We start from the raw sequence: 15,442 nt of genomic DNA, 5'->3' as shown, positions 1-15,442 counted from the left end.
CTAGGGTGGACAAGGCGCTAACACGCTTATCTAAACAAGTGGCGTTACCCTCTCCTGAGACGGCCGCACTTAAAGATCCATCAGATAGGCGGATGGAAAATATCCAAAAAAGTATATACACACATGCAGGTGTTATACTACGACCAGCTGTAGCGACTGCCTGGATGGGCAGTGCTGGGGTAGTTTGGTCAGAGTCCCTGATTGAAAATATTGATACCCTGGACAGGGACAATATTTTACTGTCGTTAGAACAAATAAAGGATGCATTTCTTTATATGCGTGATGCACAGAGGGATATCTGCACACTGGCATCACGGGTAAGTGCTATGTCCATTTCGGCCAGAAGAGCTTTATGGACGCGACAGTGGACAGGCGATGCGGATTCAAAACGGCATATGGAAGTTTTGCCGTATAAAGGGGAGGAGTTATTTGGAGTCGGTCTATCAGATTTGGTGGCCACGGCTACAGCCGGGAAATCCACCTTTCTACCTCAAGTCACTCCCCAACAGAAAAAGGCACCGACTTTTCAACCGCAGCCCTTTCGTTCCTTTAAAAATAAGAGAGCAAAGGGCTATTCATATCTGCCACGAGGCAGAGGTCGAGGGAAGAGACAGCAACACGCAGCTCCTTCCCAGGAACAGAAGCCCTCCCCGGCTTCTACAAAAGCCTCAGCATGACGCTGGGGCTTCTCAAGCGGACTCGGGGACGGTGGGCGGTCGTCTCAAAAATTACAGCGCGCAGTGGGCTCACTCGCAGGTAGATCCCTGGATCCTGCAGATAATATCTCAAGGGTACAGGTTGGAATTAGAGACAGATCCACCTCGCCGTTTCCTGAAGTCTGCTTTACCAACGTCCCCCTCCGAAAGGGAGACGGTTTTGGAAGCCATTCACAAGCTGTACTCTCAGCAGGTGATAGTCAAGGTACCTCTTCTACAACAAGGGAAGGGGTATTATTCCACTCTTTTTGTGGTACCGAAGCCGGATGGCTCGGTAAGGCCTATTCTAAATCTGAAGTCCTTGAACCTGTACATAAAGAAGTTCAAGTTCAAGATGGAGTCACTCAGAGCAGTGATAGCGAACCTGGAAGAGGGGGACTTTATGGTATCCTTGGACATCAAGGATGCGTATCTCCACGTTCCAATTTACCCCTCACACCAGGGGTACCTCAGGTTCGTTGTACAAAACTGTCACTATCAGTTTCAGACGCTGCCGTTCGGATTGTCCACGGCACCTCGGATCTTTACAAAGGTAATGGCCGAGATGATGATTCTTCTTCGAAGAAAAGGCATATTAATTATCCCATACTTGGACGATCTCCTAATAAGGGCGAGGTCCAGAGAACAGCTAGAGATGGGATTAGCACTGTCTCAAGAAGTGCTAAAACAGCACGGGTGGATTCTGAATATTCCAAAATCCCAGTTAATGCCGACAACTCGTCTGCTGTTCCTAGGGATGATTCTGGACACGGTACAGAAAAAGGTTTTTCTCCCGGAGGAAAAAGCCAAGGAGTTATCCGACCTTGTCAGGAACCTCCTAAAACCAGGAAAGGTGTCTGTACATCAATGCACAAGAGTCCTGGGAAAAATGGTGGCTTCTTACGAAGCAATTCCATTCGGCAGATTCCACGCAAGAATTTTCCAAAGGGATCTGTTGGACAAATGGTCAGGGTCGCATCTTCAGATGCACCTACGGATAACCCTGTCTCCAAGGACAAGGGTGTCTCTTCTGTGGTGGTTGCAGAGTCCTCATCTATTGGAGGGCCGCAGATTCGGCATACAGGATTGGATCCTGGTGACCACGGACGCCAGCCTGAGAGGCTGGGGAGCAGTCACACAAGGAAGAAACTTCCAGGGAGTATGGACGAGCCTGGAAACGTCTCTTCACATAAACATTCTGGAACTAAGAGCAATATACAATGCTCTAAGCCAGGCAGAACCTCTGCTTCAGGGAAAACCGGTGTTGATCCAGTCGGACAACATCACGGCAGTCGCCCATGTGAACAGACAGGGCGGCACAAGAAGCAGGAGTGCAATGGCAGAAGCTGCAAGGATTCTTCGCTGGGCAGAGAATCATGTGATAGCACTGTCAGCAGTGTTCATCCCGGGAGTGGACAACTGGGAAGCAGACTTCCTCAGCAGACACGATCTTCACCCGGGAGAGTGGGGACTTCATCCAGAAGTCTTCCACATGCTGGTAACCCGTTGGGAAAGACCAATGGTGGACATGATGGCGTCTCGCCTCAACAAAAAACTGGACAGGTATTGCGCCAGGTCAAGAGATCCGCAGGCAATAGCTGTGGACGCGCTGGTAACGCCTTGGGTGTACCAGTCGGTGTATGTGTTTCCTCCTCTGCCTCTCATACCAAAAGTATTGAGAATTATACGGCAAAGAGGCGTAAGAACGATACTAGTGGTTCCGGATTGGCCAAGAAGGACTTGGTACCCGGAACTTCAAGAGATGATCACGGAAGATCCGTGGCCTCTACCTCTAAGGAGGGACTTGCTTCAGCAGGGTCCCTGTCTGTTTCAAGACTTACCGCGGCTGCGTTTGACGGCATGGCGGTTGAACGCCGGATCCTAAAGGAAAAAGGCATGCCGGAAGAAGTCATTCCTACTTTGATTAAAGCAAGGAAGGAAGTAACCGTGCAACATTATCACCGAATTTGGCGAAAATATGTTGCGTGGTGCGAAGATCGGAGTGCTCCGACGGAGGAATTTCAACTGGGTCGATTCCTACATTTCCTGCAATCAGGATTGTCTATGGGTCTCAAATTGGGATCTATTAAGGTTCAAATTTCGGCCCTGTCGATTTTCTTTCAAAAAGAATTGGCTTCAGTCCCTGAAGTCCAGACCTTTGTTAAGGGAGTGCTGCATATACAGCCTCCTGTGGTGCCTCCAGTGGCACCGTGGGATCTCAATGTGGTTTTGGACTTTCTAAAATCTCATTGGTTTGAACCACTAAATAAGGTGGATTTGAAATATCTCACTTGGAAAGTGACCATGCTTCTAGCCCTGGCTTCTGCCAGGAGAGTATCAGAATTGGCAGCTTTATCTTACAAAAGCCCATATCTGATTTTCCATTCGGACAGGGCAGAACTGCGGACTCGTCCGCATTTTCTCCCTAAGGTGGTGTCAGCATTTCATCTGAACCAGCCTATTGTAGTGCCTGCGGCTACAAGTGACTTGGAGGACTCCAAGTTACTGGACGTTGTCAGAGCATTAAAAATATATATTGCAAGGACAGCTGGAGTCAGAAAATCTGACTCGTTGTTTATATTGTATGCACCCAACAAGATGGGTGCTCCTGCGTCTAAGCAGACGATTGCTCGTTGGATCTGTAGCACAATCCAACTTGCACATTCTGTGGCAGGCCTGCCACAGCCTAAATCTGTAAAGGCCCACTCCACAAGGAAGGTGGGCTCATCTTGGGCGGCTGCCCGAGGGGTCTCGGCATTACAACTTTGCCGAGCAGCTACGTGGTCAGGGGAGAACACGTTTGTAAAATTTTACAAATTTGATACTCTGGCTAAGGAGGACCTGGAGTTCTCTCATTCGGTGCTGCAGAGTCATCCGCACTCTCCCGCCCGTTTGGGAGCTTTGGTATAATCCCCATGGTCCTTTCAGGAACCCCAGCATCCACTAGGACGATAGAGAAAATAAGATTTTACTTACCGATAAATCTATTTCTCGGAGTCCGTAGTGGATGCTGGGCGCCCATCCCAAGTGCGGATTATCTGCATAAATTGTACATAGTTATTGTTAACTAATTCGGGTTATTGTTGAAGGAAGCCATCTTTCAGAGGCTCCGCTGTTATCATACTGTTAACTGGGTTTAGATCACAGGTTGTACGGTGTGATTGGTGTGGCTGGTATGAGTCTTACCCGGGATTCAAAATCCTCCCTTATTGTGTACGCTCGTCCGGGCACAGTACCTAACTGGAGTCTGGAGGAGGGTCATAGGGGGAGGAGCCAGTGCACACCACCTGATCTGAAAAAGCTTTACTTTTTGTGCCCTGTCTCCTGCGGAGCCGCTATTCCCCATGGTCCTTTCAGGAACCCCAGCATCCACTACGGACTCCGAGAAATAGATTTATCGGTAAGTAAAATCTTATTATATATATATATATACAGGTTGAGTATCCCATATCCATATATTCCGAAATACGGAATATTCCGAAATACGGAATTTTTTGAGTGAGAGTGAGATAGTGAAACTTTGTTTTCTGATGGCTCAATGTACACAAACTTTGTTTAATACACAGATTTATTAAAAATATTGGATTAAATGACCTTCAGGCTATGTGTATAAGGTGTATATGAAACATAAATGAATTGTGTGAATGTACACACACTTTGTTTAATGCACAAAGTTATTAAAAATAATGGCTAAAATGACCTTCAGGCTGTGTGTATAAGGTGTATATGAAACATAAATGCATTCTGTGCTTAGACTTAGGTCCCATCGCCATGATATCTCATTATGGTATGCAATTATTCCAAAATACGGAAAAATCCCATATCCAAAATACCTCTGGTCCCAAGCATTTTGGATAAGGGAGACTCAACCTGTATATATATATATATATATATATATGTGTGCAGAAATGAACCGTCACTCGTTGCCGTTTCCAGTGGTATACGGTGCCTTCAGTGGGAGATATGTAACAGACTTGGAAAACTGCGGCACTCGTGATTGATGAAGAAAAAGTACACTTTAATGAGTCAAGCCCATGGTAAAAATGCCATACACGGCCGTGTATGGCATTTTTACCATGGGCTTGACTCATTAAAGTGTACTTTTTCTTCATCAATCACGAGTGCCGCAGTTTTCCAAGTCTGTTATATATATATATATACATACACACACCCATACATACACACACGACCGTTCAAAAGTTTGGGGTCATTCAGACAATTTCGTGTTTTCCATGAAAATTCCCTTTTACTCATCAAATGAGTTGCAAAATGAATAGAACAATAGTCAAGACATTGGCAAAGTTAGAAATATTGATTTTTATTTGAAATAATAATTTTGTCCTTCAAACTTTGCTTTCGTCAAAGAATGCTCCCTTTGTAGCAATTACAGCATTGCAGACCTTTGGCATTCTAGCTGTTAATTTGTTGAGGTAATCTGAAGAAATTTCACCCCACGCTTCCTGAAGAACCTCCCACAAGTTGGATTGGTTTGATGGGCACTTCTTGCGTACCATGCGGTCCGGCTGCTCCCACAACATCTCAATGGGGTTGAGATCTGGTGACTGTGGTGGCCACTCCATTACAGACGGAATACTAGCTGCCTGCTTCTTCCCTAAATAGTTCTTGCATAATTTGGAGGTGTGCTTTGGGTCATTGTCCTGTTGTAGGAGGAAACTGTCTCCAATCAAGCGCTAACCACAGGGTATGGCATGGCATTGCAAAATGGAGTGATAGCCTTCCTTATTCATAATCCCTTTTACCTTGTACAAATCTCCCACTTTACCAGCACCAAAGCAGCCCCAGACCATCACATTACCTCCACCATGCTTGACAGATGGCGTCAGGCACTCTTCCAGAATCTTTCACTTGTTCTGCATCTCACAAATGTTCTTCTGTGTGATACAAACACCTCAAACTACGATTCGTCTGTCCATAACACTTTTTTCCAATCTTCCTCTGTCCAATGTCTGTGTTCTTTTGTCCATATTAATCTTTTCCTTTTATTGGCCAGTCTCAGATATGGCTTTTTCTTTGCCACTCTGCCCAGAAGACCAGCATCCCGGAGTCGGCTCTTCACTGTAGACGTTGACACTGGTGTTTTGCGGGTACCATTTAATGAAGCTGCCAGTGGAGGACCTGTGAGGCGTCTATTTCTCAAACTAGAGACTAGTCTTCTTGCTCAGTTGTGCACCTGGGCCTCCCACTTCTCTTTCTACACTGGTTAGAGCCTGTTTGTGGAGTAGTACACACCGTTGTAGGAAATGTTCAGTTTCGTGGCAATTTCTCGCATGGAGTAGCCGTCATTTCTAAGAACAAGAATAGACTGTCGAGTTTCACATGAAAGTTCTCTTTTTCTTGCCATTTTCAGAGTATAATCGAACTCACAAATGTGATGCTCCAGATACTCAAGTAGCTCAAAGGAAGGCCAGTTTTATAGCTTTTCTAACGAGCAAACCCATTCTCAGCTAACATAATTGTACTAGGGTTTTCTAATCTTCCGTTAGTCTTCTACTGCGATTAGCAATCACAATGTTCCGTTAAAACACTGGAGTGATGGTTACTAGAAATGGGCCTCTACACCCCTATGCAGATATTCTATTAAAAACCAGACGTTTGCAGCTAGTATATGTGTGTGTGTGTGTGTTTTTTTTAATTAAAACATATATATTTATTTATTATTTAAAAATATGCTTTGTATGTTACTCATTGATCAGTGCCATTTTGCTTACTCAGGCGGTGTAAGATTAATTTCTAAACGTCCTACTGAAGGCAGCCATCTGGTGAGAATGCAGCCTTTTAATTTACTATCCCTCAGTTACCTCCCGAGTTCCCGATGATTTGATTGGCTAAAATCTCATGAATCCCGGTTCAGGCTACAAAATGGCTGCAACTGCTGTATGCTTAGGGTGGGTTTATTTTAAGGCCGCAAATGTTCCAGAGCCAATCAAGATACTGTATAACCAGTAGCTTTTGTCTAGACGGGATCACCAGTGTTTGTGATTTTTTCAGTGTTTCTTGAAGTATTGTGGAGAAAAGATTTGTTATATATTAATATAATTTTGTTTAACAAGGGTATAGAGAAAGGCCTTTAACGCAGGGCCAGCATATGCATCCTGGGACACTAAGGAGCACTCACCTCTCAGGCCCTCCACCATCAGAATAATTTCTGGCCCACACCTTCCCCATTTCTTACCATGTGTGTAGAGGGGTGAAGCGACTTGTCCCCCTTTTGGGAATGTGCTGCGAGGCTGTGACATCATAGCCCGGTGTGGCATTGCCAGCCCATTACCAGCAGGAAGGAGCAGCAGCTGGCAGCTTCACCGGTAAGAAGCTACCAGCTGTTCCCTACCTATTTCGGCAACAGGTGCATTGTGAGGGTGCATCATGGTGACAAATGCACAGAATGAGTGACATGTCACTCTACCCACTAAACCCTGGAGCCCTAGGCTAGGTTGGCCTAATGGTGGCTCAGGCCCTAACCCTTCCAATGAATACTTTCAGAACCAATATGCAAACATTAATTCAGTAGGAGGTAGAAGTGTTTGTGAGGCATAAGAAATGTCATAGTAATTTAGTTATCGGTTTCCTTAAATATATTGGTTTGGCTCACAAAATCGCTGCATCTGCTGTGTGTAGACAACGTGGACAATTTAATATAATTATGTTATCATTTACACTTTACTTACCATTGCCAGTCTGCTTTAGGGACAGTCATTTGAAGCATGGGGTATACAAATATACAGATTACTTTAAGTGTGAAATTATTGTGATTTAAGTCTTTTCCGCTGGCAGCCAAGAATAGAACATATGTGAGCTAGTGAATTCTAAGCTCCACTTTTATTTGCTCTCAGGAAGTGTCCATGTATAATGAACTGGGAGAATTTAGCAGAAAATATTGGAGCAATTAAATTAGCCCCGAGCTAGGCCATTGATGAAGCAGAGAATTTGCGTCTCTTGTTGAGCTCTAAGTGGGTAATTTAATATGTCTGTAGCTGTTTGTGTAACATGTGTTATCTCGGTCCTGCAGGCATTTGGACAAGCACATAGTAACCATAAGAAGGTGGCAGCTGATGGGGAAAGTCGAGAGGAAACGCTCATACAGGAATCTGCAACCAAGGAAGAATATTACATGAAAAAGGTCCTAGAGCTGCAAACAGAGCTTAAACAATCCAGAAACGTGGTCGCCAACACACTGTCTGAGAACGAGCGCCTCAATTCTGTGGCTCAAGAACTGCGAGAGGTATGAGACCTGCATTACTACCCACACAGTGATTAGTGGGGTTCCTAGCACTTTAACTGTACTACTGTCTTCCCGATGGGTCTACTACGTTATGCCAGCACTTGGGATCCCGGCGCCCAGCATACCGGCGCAGGGATCCTGACCGCCGGCATGCAGGCTACGAGGTGAGCACAAAAGAGCCTCTTGCGGGCACGGTGGCGCACGCTATTTATTCTCCCTCTAGGGGTGTCGTGGACACCCCAAGAGGGAGAATAGTTGTCGATATACCGGCTTCGATATGGTGAGCGCCGGGATCCCGACAGCCGGCATATCAAAAGCCTCCCCTTCTCAACATTATTACTTTTAAACATGGCGGAAACCATTTTGTGAGACTCCAACGTGTGAGGGTGAAAGGACTGCTTTAAGAGTTTAATTCAATTAGGCGTGAGGAGGGCGAGTTGCCATTGTAACTTAATGGAAATGCTGCCGATTACTTGGTAACTCGCCCCTCTTGCGGCCCGATCCTGCTCTGGATTCATGGATTTTTATACTCTGCTCTATGGGGCTGTGAACAAAATTGGTGAGTCCGGCAGTACCATAATTGCAGCATATATCGGCACTTACTCGCGGACACCTAAATATTAAGTAGTGTACTGTAGGCACTGTTTAAGGCAGGGATGGGGAACCTTTGGCCCTCCAGCTGTTGTTGAGCTACACATCCCAGCATGCCTTGCAACAGTATTAGCATGGCCAAGTAGCAAAACTGTAGCAGAGCGTCCTGGTATGTGTAGTTCAACAACAGCTGGAGGGCCAAAGGTTCCCCATCCCTGGTTTAAGGGGTTAGTCATTCCCAGATAACTGTAGTACACGTGCTGTACCCTCTGCCATGTTGGCATAGCTGAACTACCAGCCTCTTATCTATGCTTCCTTTGTGAATGGATTGCCTCACACTGTGACCCTTTAAACCACAGTTCCTACAGTATAAACAAAAAAGCAGCAAGGTCTGGCGTGACACTGTTAAGATTTTTTTAAAGTACTCTTACAGGCACCACGGAGACGGTACGAATTTTATGCACCTCTGGGATAAATAACATTTTAATTACATATTGGTTGATCACATTGCATGTGGAATTGCTTACCTGCATGTACATTCTATATAGAATTGTCCCCTGCTTGGTGGAGGCATACTGCTTGTGAGAACAACTTTAGGCCTTATAATAATTAATTTTTTTGGTGATTAATGACCAGGGCTTACAGATATTAGTTGTAAGTTCCTCAGTGACGTCACTGGTTTCCTGGGAGCGGATAGGCCTCATTATTGTAAATATGACTTCCTATTGTATATACAGTATGTAGGTGACGCTGTGTCATTATTCTTGGACCTGCACATATATCACTTCCAATAAATATATAGCAGTCCGGTCTCCCCAAACACACATCTCTCTGATATGGGACACATGAATTTTACATAATTTCTGTGGCTGATAAATAGCAGGTGAAATGCAGACAACAGTCAGACAGCCACACAGTCTGTGTAATAGGTGTCCTATATTACAGACATGGGCGTTTCTGTAATGGGTGCAATGTGTGTGGTGCTCATGGGCCCCTAGGTCCAGGGGGGCCAACACCGTGCACACGCTGCACACATATTTGAATACTTCCCTTTCTGGAGTCCAGAGTTGGGCGCTGCAATCGTGGTAAAAATCGCAGCCAAAATGGCCGTTGCGCCTGCGCAGTAGTTAAATTGGTCTCTGGAACATGGCCGGTGCAATATTTCCGGAGACCTGTGCATGCACAGTAGACTCCGGCAACTACTGCACCGTGCAGAGGAGGGGGCCCACCCGCTGGTGCACACGGGCTCCCTCCTCGGTTGAAATGCCCCTGATTAAAGGGATTATCTCACAACACTATTCACCACTGACAGACAACAATACCCTTTAGGGATTAAATTGCAGCTGAACTACAACTGTTGTTGCCATACGTTTCCCCCAGTGCGCATACATTTGTTTAATAACAAAACAATGAATGGAGACAGCTGTTACTTGACAGCGAATATAACGCCTACTTAAAAATATTGTGTATTTGCCCTGTAATAAATGGCGATGATAATTTAAAATTATATTATAGTTTTAAGCAAACGTATCCTGTCACTGCACTATATCGTATTTGTACAAATCATGGCGGAACGCGTGCTGTCTGACCGCCACTGACCACACGGCACTATGCAAACACAGGGCACTCAGGAGTAGCAGGAAGGTGACATTACTTAATGAACTGGAAATGCAAACACTGCTTGACATAAATTACAGTACAGCTCAATTCAATACAAACTGAAATTGTTTACTTACTGAAAACTCCAGCCAAATCCTCCACTGCTTTTCATTGCTCTAAGAGCCCTCACACGCTCTTCCAAGGCCTTCCATGCCCTCAGTGTATATGGTACCCTGTATGAAATAACTGTGGCTGGGAGAAAGACGCTAAAGTTAGTCACATACCAAAGAGAGCTCTGTTTTATCAGTGATGTACATAATGCCTGTCTGCACCATGCACAGTTCCGAATAGCGTTTCCTTATTTCACAGATCCGCTGCCCCTCAACATGCTTCTAGGAGTGAATATAATGCAAACTGCAGGCCGACATGTAAATCTTTTTTTTTTAACTGCTGCACTTCTTAATTTGACTTCCAAACTCCAGTACTTGTTTTCTCTTACGCCCTAGAGGATGCTGGGGGTCCACATTAGTACCATGGGGTATAGACTGGTCCACTAGGAGCCATGGGCACTTTAAGAGATTAATCGTGTGGGCTGGCTCCTCCCTCTATGCCCCTCCTACCAGACTCCGTTTAGAAAATGTGCCCGGAGGAGCCGGTCACAGCTAGGGGAGCTCTTAGGAGTTTTCTTAGTTTTTTTGTTTTATTAGAGCATTTGGTTACAGGAAGGCTGCTGGCAACAGCCTTCCTGCTTCGTGGGACTTAGGGGGGGAGTAGGAACCAACTTTTGAAGTTAATGGTTCTCTATCTCTGCTGACAGGACACTGAGCTCCTTAGGGTGGTGATCGCAAGCCCACGAGGCGACCGCTCACTCCCGCAGCACGGCCGCCACCCTCTAACAGAGCCAGAAGATAGAAGGTGGTGAGTACAGCGCCGGCATCCCGGTTAGCGGGTCGCCGGCGGGTATGGCGGCACAACGGTGGGAGCGCAGCTCTGACAGGCTGCGCTCCATGAAGGCTCAGCAACACTAAGTGTAGGCGCTTGGAGGGGTGTCCTGTGCCAGCTCAGTCAACCTAAACTGGTCAAAGAAGCTAACGGGGGCTAATCCCGCTGTTAGCATAGTATACCTCCAGCCAGTATAATCAAATTTGTGCGGGAAGCCGCGTGCCATTACAGGGGGCGGGGCTTCTCCTCAGAGCGAATCCAGCACTCACCAGCGCCATTTTTCTCCCTGCAGACATAGAAGGAAGACGCTGACAGGGAGCACTGACCCTCCACATAACTCCAGTTACCCTCTGCGGTACCTGGGTGTTATAGACGGGGGGGAATGTATTGTTAGTACTAATTAACCTATTAAGGTTAGTTAGTCAGCGCCGGGTTTTTATCATAATAACTGCCCACAGGGGCGCTGGGTGGCTGGCTCCTTAGACTCTGTGACTCTGAAGGTACTCTGGGGGAAACTGTATCTGACATTGTGTGTGTGTGTGTGTGTGTGTGTGTGTGTGTGTGTGTGTGTGTGTGTGTGTGTGTGTGTGTGTGTGTGTGTGTGTGTGTGTGTGTGTGTGTGTGTCCCACATTACCATGTCTAAGGACTCTGTGTCCTGTGCTGCAGAGTGTTTATCTTCTCCTGAGGAGTCTATGCCATGTACTCAGGACTGCAATATACTGTCCCATGGGTGGTTTCTTTAAGGGGAATGATATCCCAGATTTCTACAAGGATGTCGCATACTGAGAAAGAGACGCAATTTTTTAGGAAATCTGTGGAGGGTTACCATATTTGTCTCCCACTACTTCATCAAAAACCCCACCTACATACCCACAAAAGCGTACACTTGCCCAGATAATGCACTGATACTGACACTGATACAGGGGACGGTGATGGTGATATGCAAGGGGGGGGGATGCATCCCTTGCTAAAGGGTTGCAACTAATGATTGAAGCCATTAGGGATGTTTTACACATTTCTGAGACCATACCTGAACAGGTGGTGGAATCTCTTATTTTACAGAAAGTACGAAATCCTCACTTACCTTTCCGGTTTCCAAGGAGTTAAACTCTTTGTTTGAAAACTCCTGGGAAAGCCCAGAGAAAAAATTCCAGATCCCAGAAAGGGTTCTTATTGCTTTTACCCTTTTCCTGAAGAAGATAGAAAAAAGTGGAAAAACACCCCTATAGTTGACGCTTCTGTATCTAGGTTGTCAAAAAAGGTGGTTTTACCTGTTCCTGGTTTAACCGCTTTGAAAGAGCCGGCTGACCGCAAAATTGAGACTACACTCAAATCACTATACACAGCTACTGGCGTAGCTTTAAGGTCCACTATTGCTTGTGCGTGGATTTCTAAAGCCATAGTGAAGTGGTCATGCACATTGCTAGAGGACTTAGATACTATAGATAGGAGTGACATTGATTTGATTTGTTCTTACGTCACATACAGGATTCTGCAGGGTTCATGGTGGAAGCCATGGAGGAACTTGGCATGCTGAATACAGGCTACTTCTCTGGCGGTCTCGGCGCGCAGAGGACTCTGGCAATCCAAGAGTAGTGTGGAGAACCTACCCTTCACAGGTCAGGCTCTGTTTGGGGATGCATTGGATGCGTGGATCTCCACGGCAACTGCGGGTAAGTCAACCTTTCTTCCCTCAGCAGCACCGCTGGCTAGAAAATTTTACCCTTCACCTACACTGCAGTCCTTTAGGGGAGGTCGATGAAAGCCAGCACCATCAGGTTCCCAGGAACAAAAACCAGGTTCTGTTTCCTCAAAATAGTCAGCATGACGGTGGCCCTCCCAGCCTAGAGGTCGGACAGGTGTGAGCGAGACTAAAAGCTTTCAGTCACGTTTGGGCGTCATCATGCCTAGACCCCTGGTTAAAAGATATTGTTGCCTAGGGATGCAGGCTGGAGTTTCAAGAGCCCCCACCTCACAGATTCTTCAAATCAGGCTTACCAGTTTCGCTGACAGAAAGGGCCATCCTACAGGAAGCCATTCAAAAATTGGTTCAAACAAATGTCATTGTTCCAGTTCCACTTCACCTGCAACACAAGGGTTATTACTCAAGTCTGTTTGTGGTACCGAAACCGGACGGTTCGATAAGGCCAATATTAAACCTAAAGTCATTAAACCCCTACTTGAGGGAATTCAAATTCAAGATGGAATCTCTGAGAGCGGTGATCTCCGTTCTGGAGGAGGGGGAATTCCTAGTATCCCTGGATATCAAGTATGCATACCTTCACATTCCGATCTGGCCGCCTCACCAGGCTTATCTCAGATTTGTGCTGCTGGACTGTCACTATCAGTTCCAGGCACTGCCATTTGGCCTATCTACATCACCAAGTGTGTTCACCAAGGTCATGGCAGAAATGATGCTACTCCTCCGCAGACCGGGAGTGAACATAATTCTATATCTTGACGATCTGCTGATAAAAGCATCTTCCAAGGAGAAGCTGTTGCAGAGTATTGCTATCTCAGCTCGGCTACTTCATGATTATGGGTGGATCCTGAATCTTCCAAAAGTCACATTTGGAGCCGACAAAGAGACTGCCCTTCCTAGGGATGATACTCGACACGGAAGTGCAGAAGGTGTTTCTACCGGTGGAGAAAGCGTTGGTGATCCAATCAATGGTCCGGGAGCTTCTGAAGCCAACCCGGGTATCAGTTCATCAGTGTATTCGCCTTCTGGGGAAGATGGTTGCCTGCTACGAGGCTATTCAGTACGTAAGATTCCATGTGAGGTTCTCTCAACTGGATCTCCTAGACAAGTGGTCGGGATCACACCTTCACATGCACCAGCAGATACGTCTGTCGCCAAAAGCCAGAATTTCACTCCTCTGGTGGCTCCAAGCTTCTCACCTACTCGAAGGCCGCAGGTTCGGGATTCAGAATTGGATCCTTCTAACCACGGACGCAAGTCTCAGAGGTTGGGGAGCAGTCACCCAAGGGAAAAAATTTCCAAGGAAGGTGGTCCAGTTAAGAATCTCTCCTTCCAATAAACGTTCTGGAACTAAGGGCCGGACAATGTCACAACGGTGTCCTACATAAACAGGGCGGAATGAAGAGCAAAGCTGCGATGTCAGAGGTAACAAGAATCCTCCTCTGGGCAGAAAAGCACGTGGTGGCACTGTCGGCAATCTTCATTCCAGGAGTGGACAATTGGGAAGCGGACTTCATCAGTAGACACGATCTCCATCCAGGAGAATGGGGCCTCCATCCGGAGGTGTTCGCAGAGGTGACAAGCCCAAGCCGATAGGGTGTACCTCAGATAGACGTGATGGCCTCTCACCTCAGCAAGAAGCTTCGGAGGTACTGTTCCAGGTCGAGACCCAAACGCAGTGGCGGTGGACGCACTGGTAACTCCGTGGACGTACAGTCAGTGTATGTGTTCCCTCCACTTCCGCTCATCCCGAGGATTCTCAAGCTCATAAAAAGAAGAGTTCAGGCGATCCTCATTGCTCCGGACTGGCCAAGACGGGCTTGGTATGCAGATCTTCTGGAATTACTGCGGGAGGATCCGAGGCCTCTTCCTCTTCGTGAGGACCTTCTCCTACAGGGCCCATTCGCCTAACAAGACTTACCGCGGCTACGTTTGACGGCATGGAGGTTGAAGCCAGATCTTAGCTCGGAAAGGCATTCAGAAAAAGGTAATTCTTACCCTGATATAGGCTAGGAAGGGAGTAACGTCAAAACATTACCATCGGATTTGGAAAAAGTATGTGTCTTGGTGTGAATCTAAGAAGTTTCCTACTGTGGAGTTTCAACTTGGACGTGGACGGTTTCTCCTCTTTCTGCAAGCAGATGTGGATGTAGGCCTACGCTTGGGCTCCGTCAAGGTCCAGATTTCAGCCTTGTTCATTTTCTTTCAGAAACAATTTGCGGCTCTTCTTGAGGTTCAGAAGTTCTTGAAAGGGGTTCTGCATATTCAACCACCCTTTGTGCCTCCTGGGGCACCTTGGGATCTTAATGTGGTGCTGCAGTTCCTGCAATCAGATTGTTTCGAACCTTTACAGAATGTGGACGTCAAGTTTCTTACTTGGAAAACGGTCACACTGTTGGCATTGGCGTCTGCTCGACGTGTGTCCGAATTAGGGGCTTTGTCATGCAAGAGCCCTTATTTGATTTTCCATGAGGATAGAGCTGAGCTAACAATGCGTCGGCCATTTCTTCCGAAGGTTGTGTCAGCCTTTCATATCAATCAGCCTATTGTGTCCTCAATTTGCCGAGCAGCTACTTGGTCAGGGTCTAACACGTTTGCTAAGTTCTACAAGTTCGATACTTTGACCAAACTTTAGGTCCTCAGAGGCCAATCAGTTCTGCAGGAACCTCAGC

At 46.4% G+C, this 15,442-nt stretch overlaps 1 protein-coding gene across 3 annotated transcripts in view; it reads left to right on the top strand.

The window, feature by feature from the left end:
• BICD2 (BICD cargo adaptor 2) overlaps nt 1-15,442 on the top strand; it is a 183,272-nt gene that overhangs the window by 109,936 nt on the left and 57,894 nt on the right. For all 3 annotated transcript variants that reach the window (XM_063940804.1, XM_063940803.1, XM_063940802.1), the window contains exon 2: nt 7,723-7,935. In XM_063940804.1, coding sequence (XP_063796874.1) covers nt 7,723-7,935 — 213 coding nt within the window. The remainder of the gene's footprint in view (nt 1-7,722; nt 7,936-15,442) is intronic.

This window comes from Pseudophryne corroboree, chromosome 9, assembly GCF_028390025.1.
Source record: "Pseudophryne corroboree isolate aPseCor3 chromosome 9, aPseCor3.hap2, whole genome shotgun sequence".
Classification (NCBI taxonomy): Eukaryota; Metazoa; Chordata; class Amphibia; order Anura; family Myobatrachidae; genus Pseudophryne; species Pseudophryne corroboree.
Note: the sequence above shows the minus strand (reverse complement) of the source record. Positions and strands in the feature narration are given on the sequence as shown.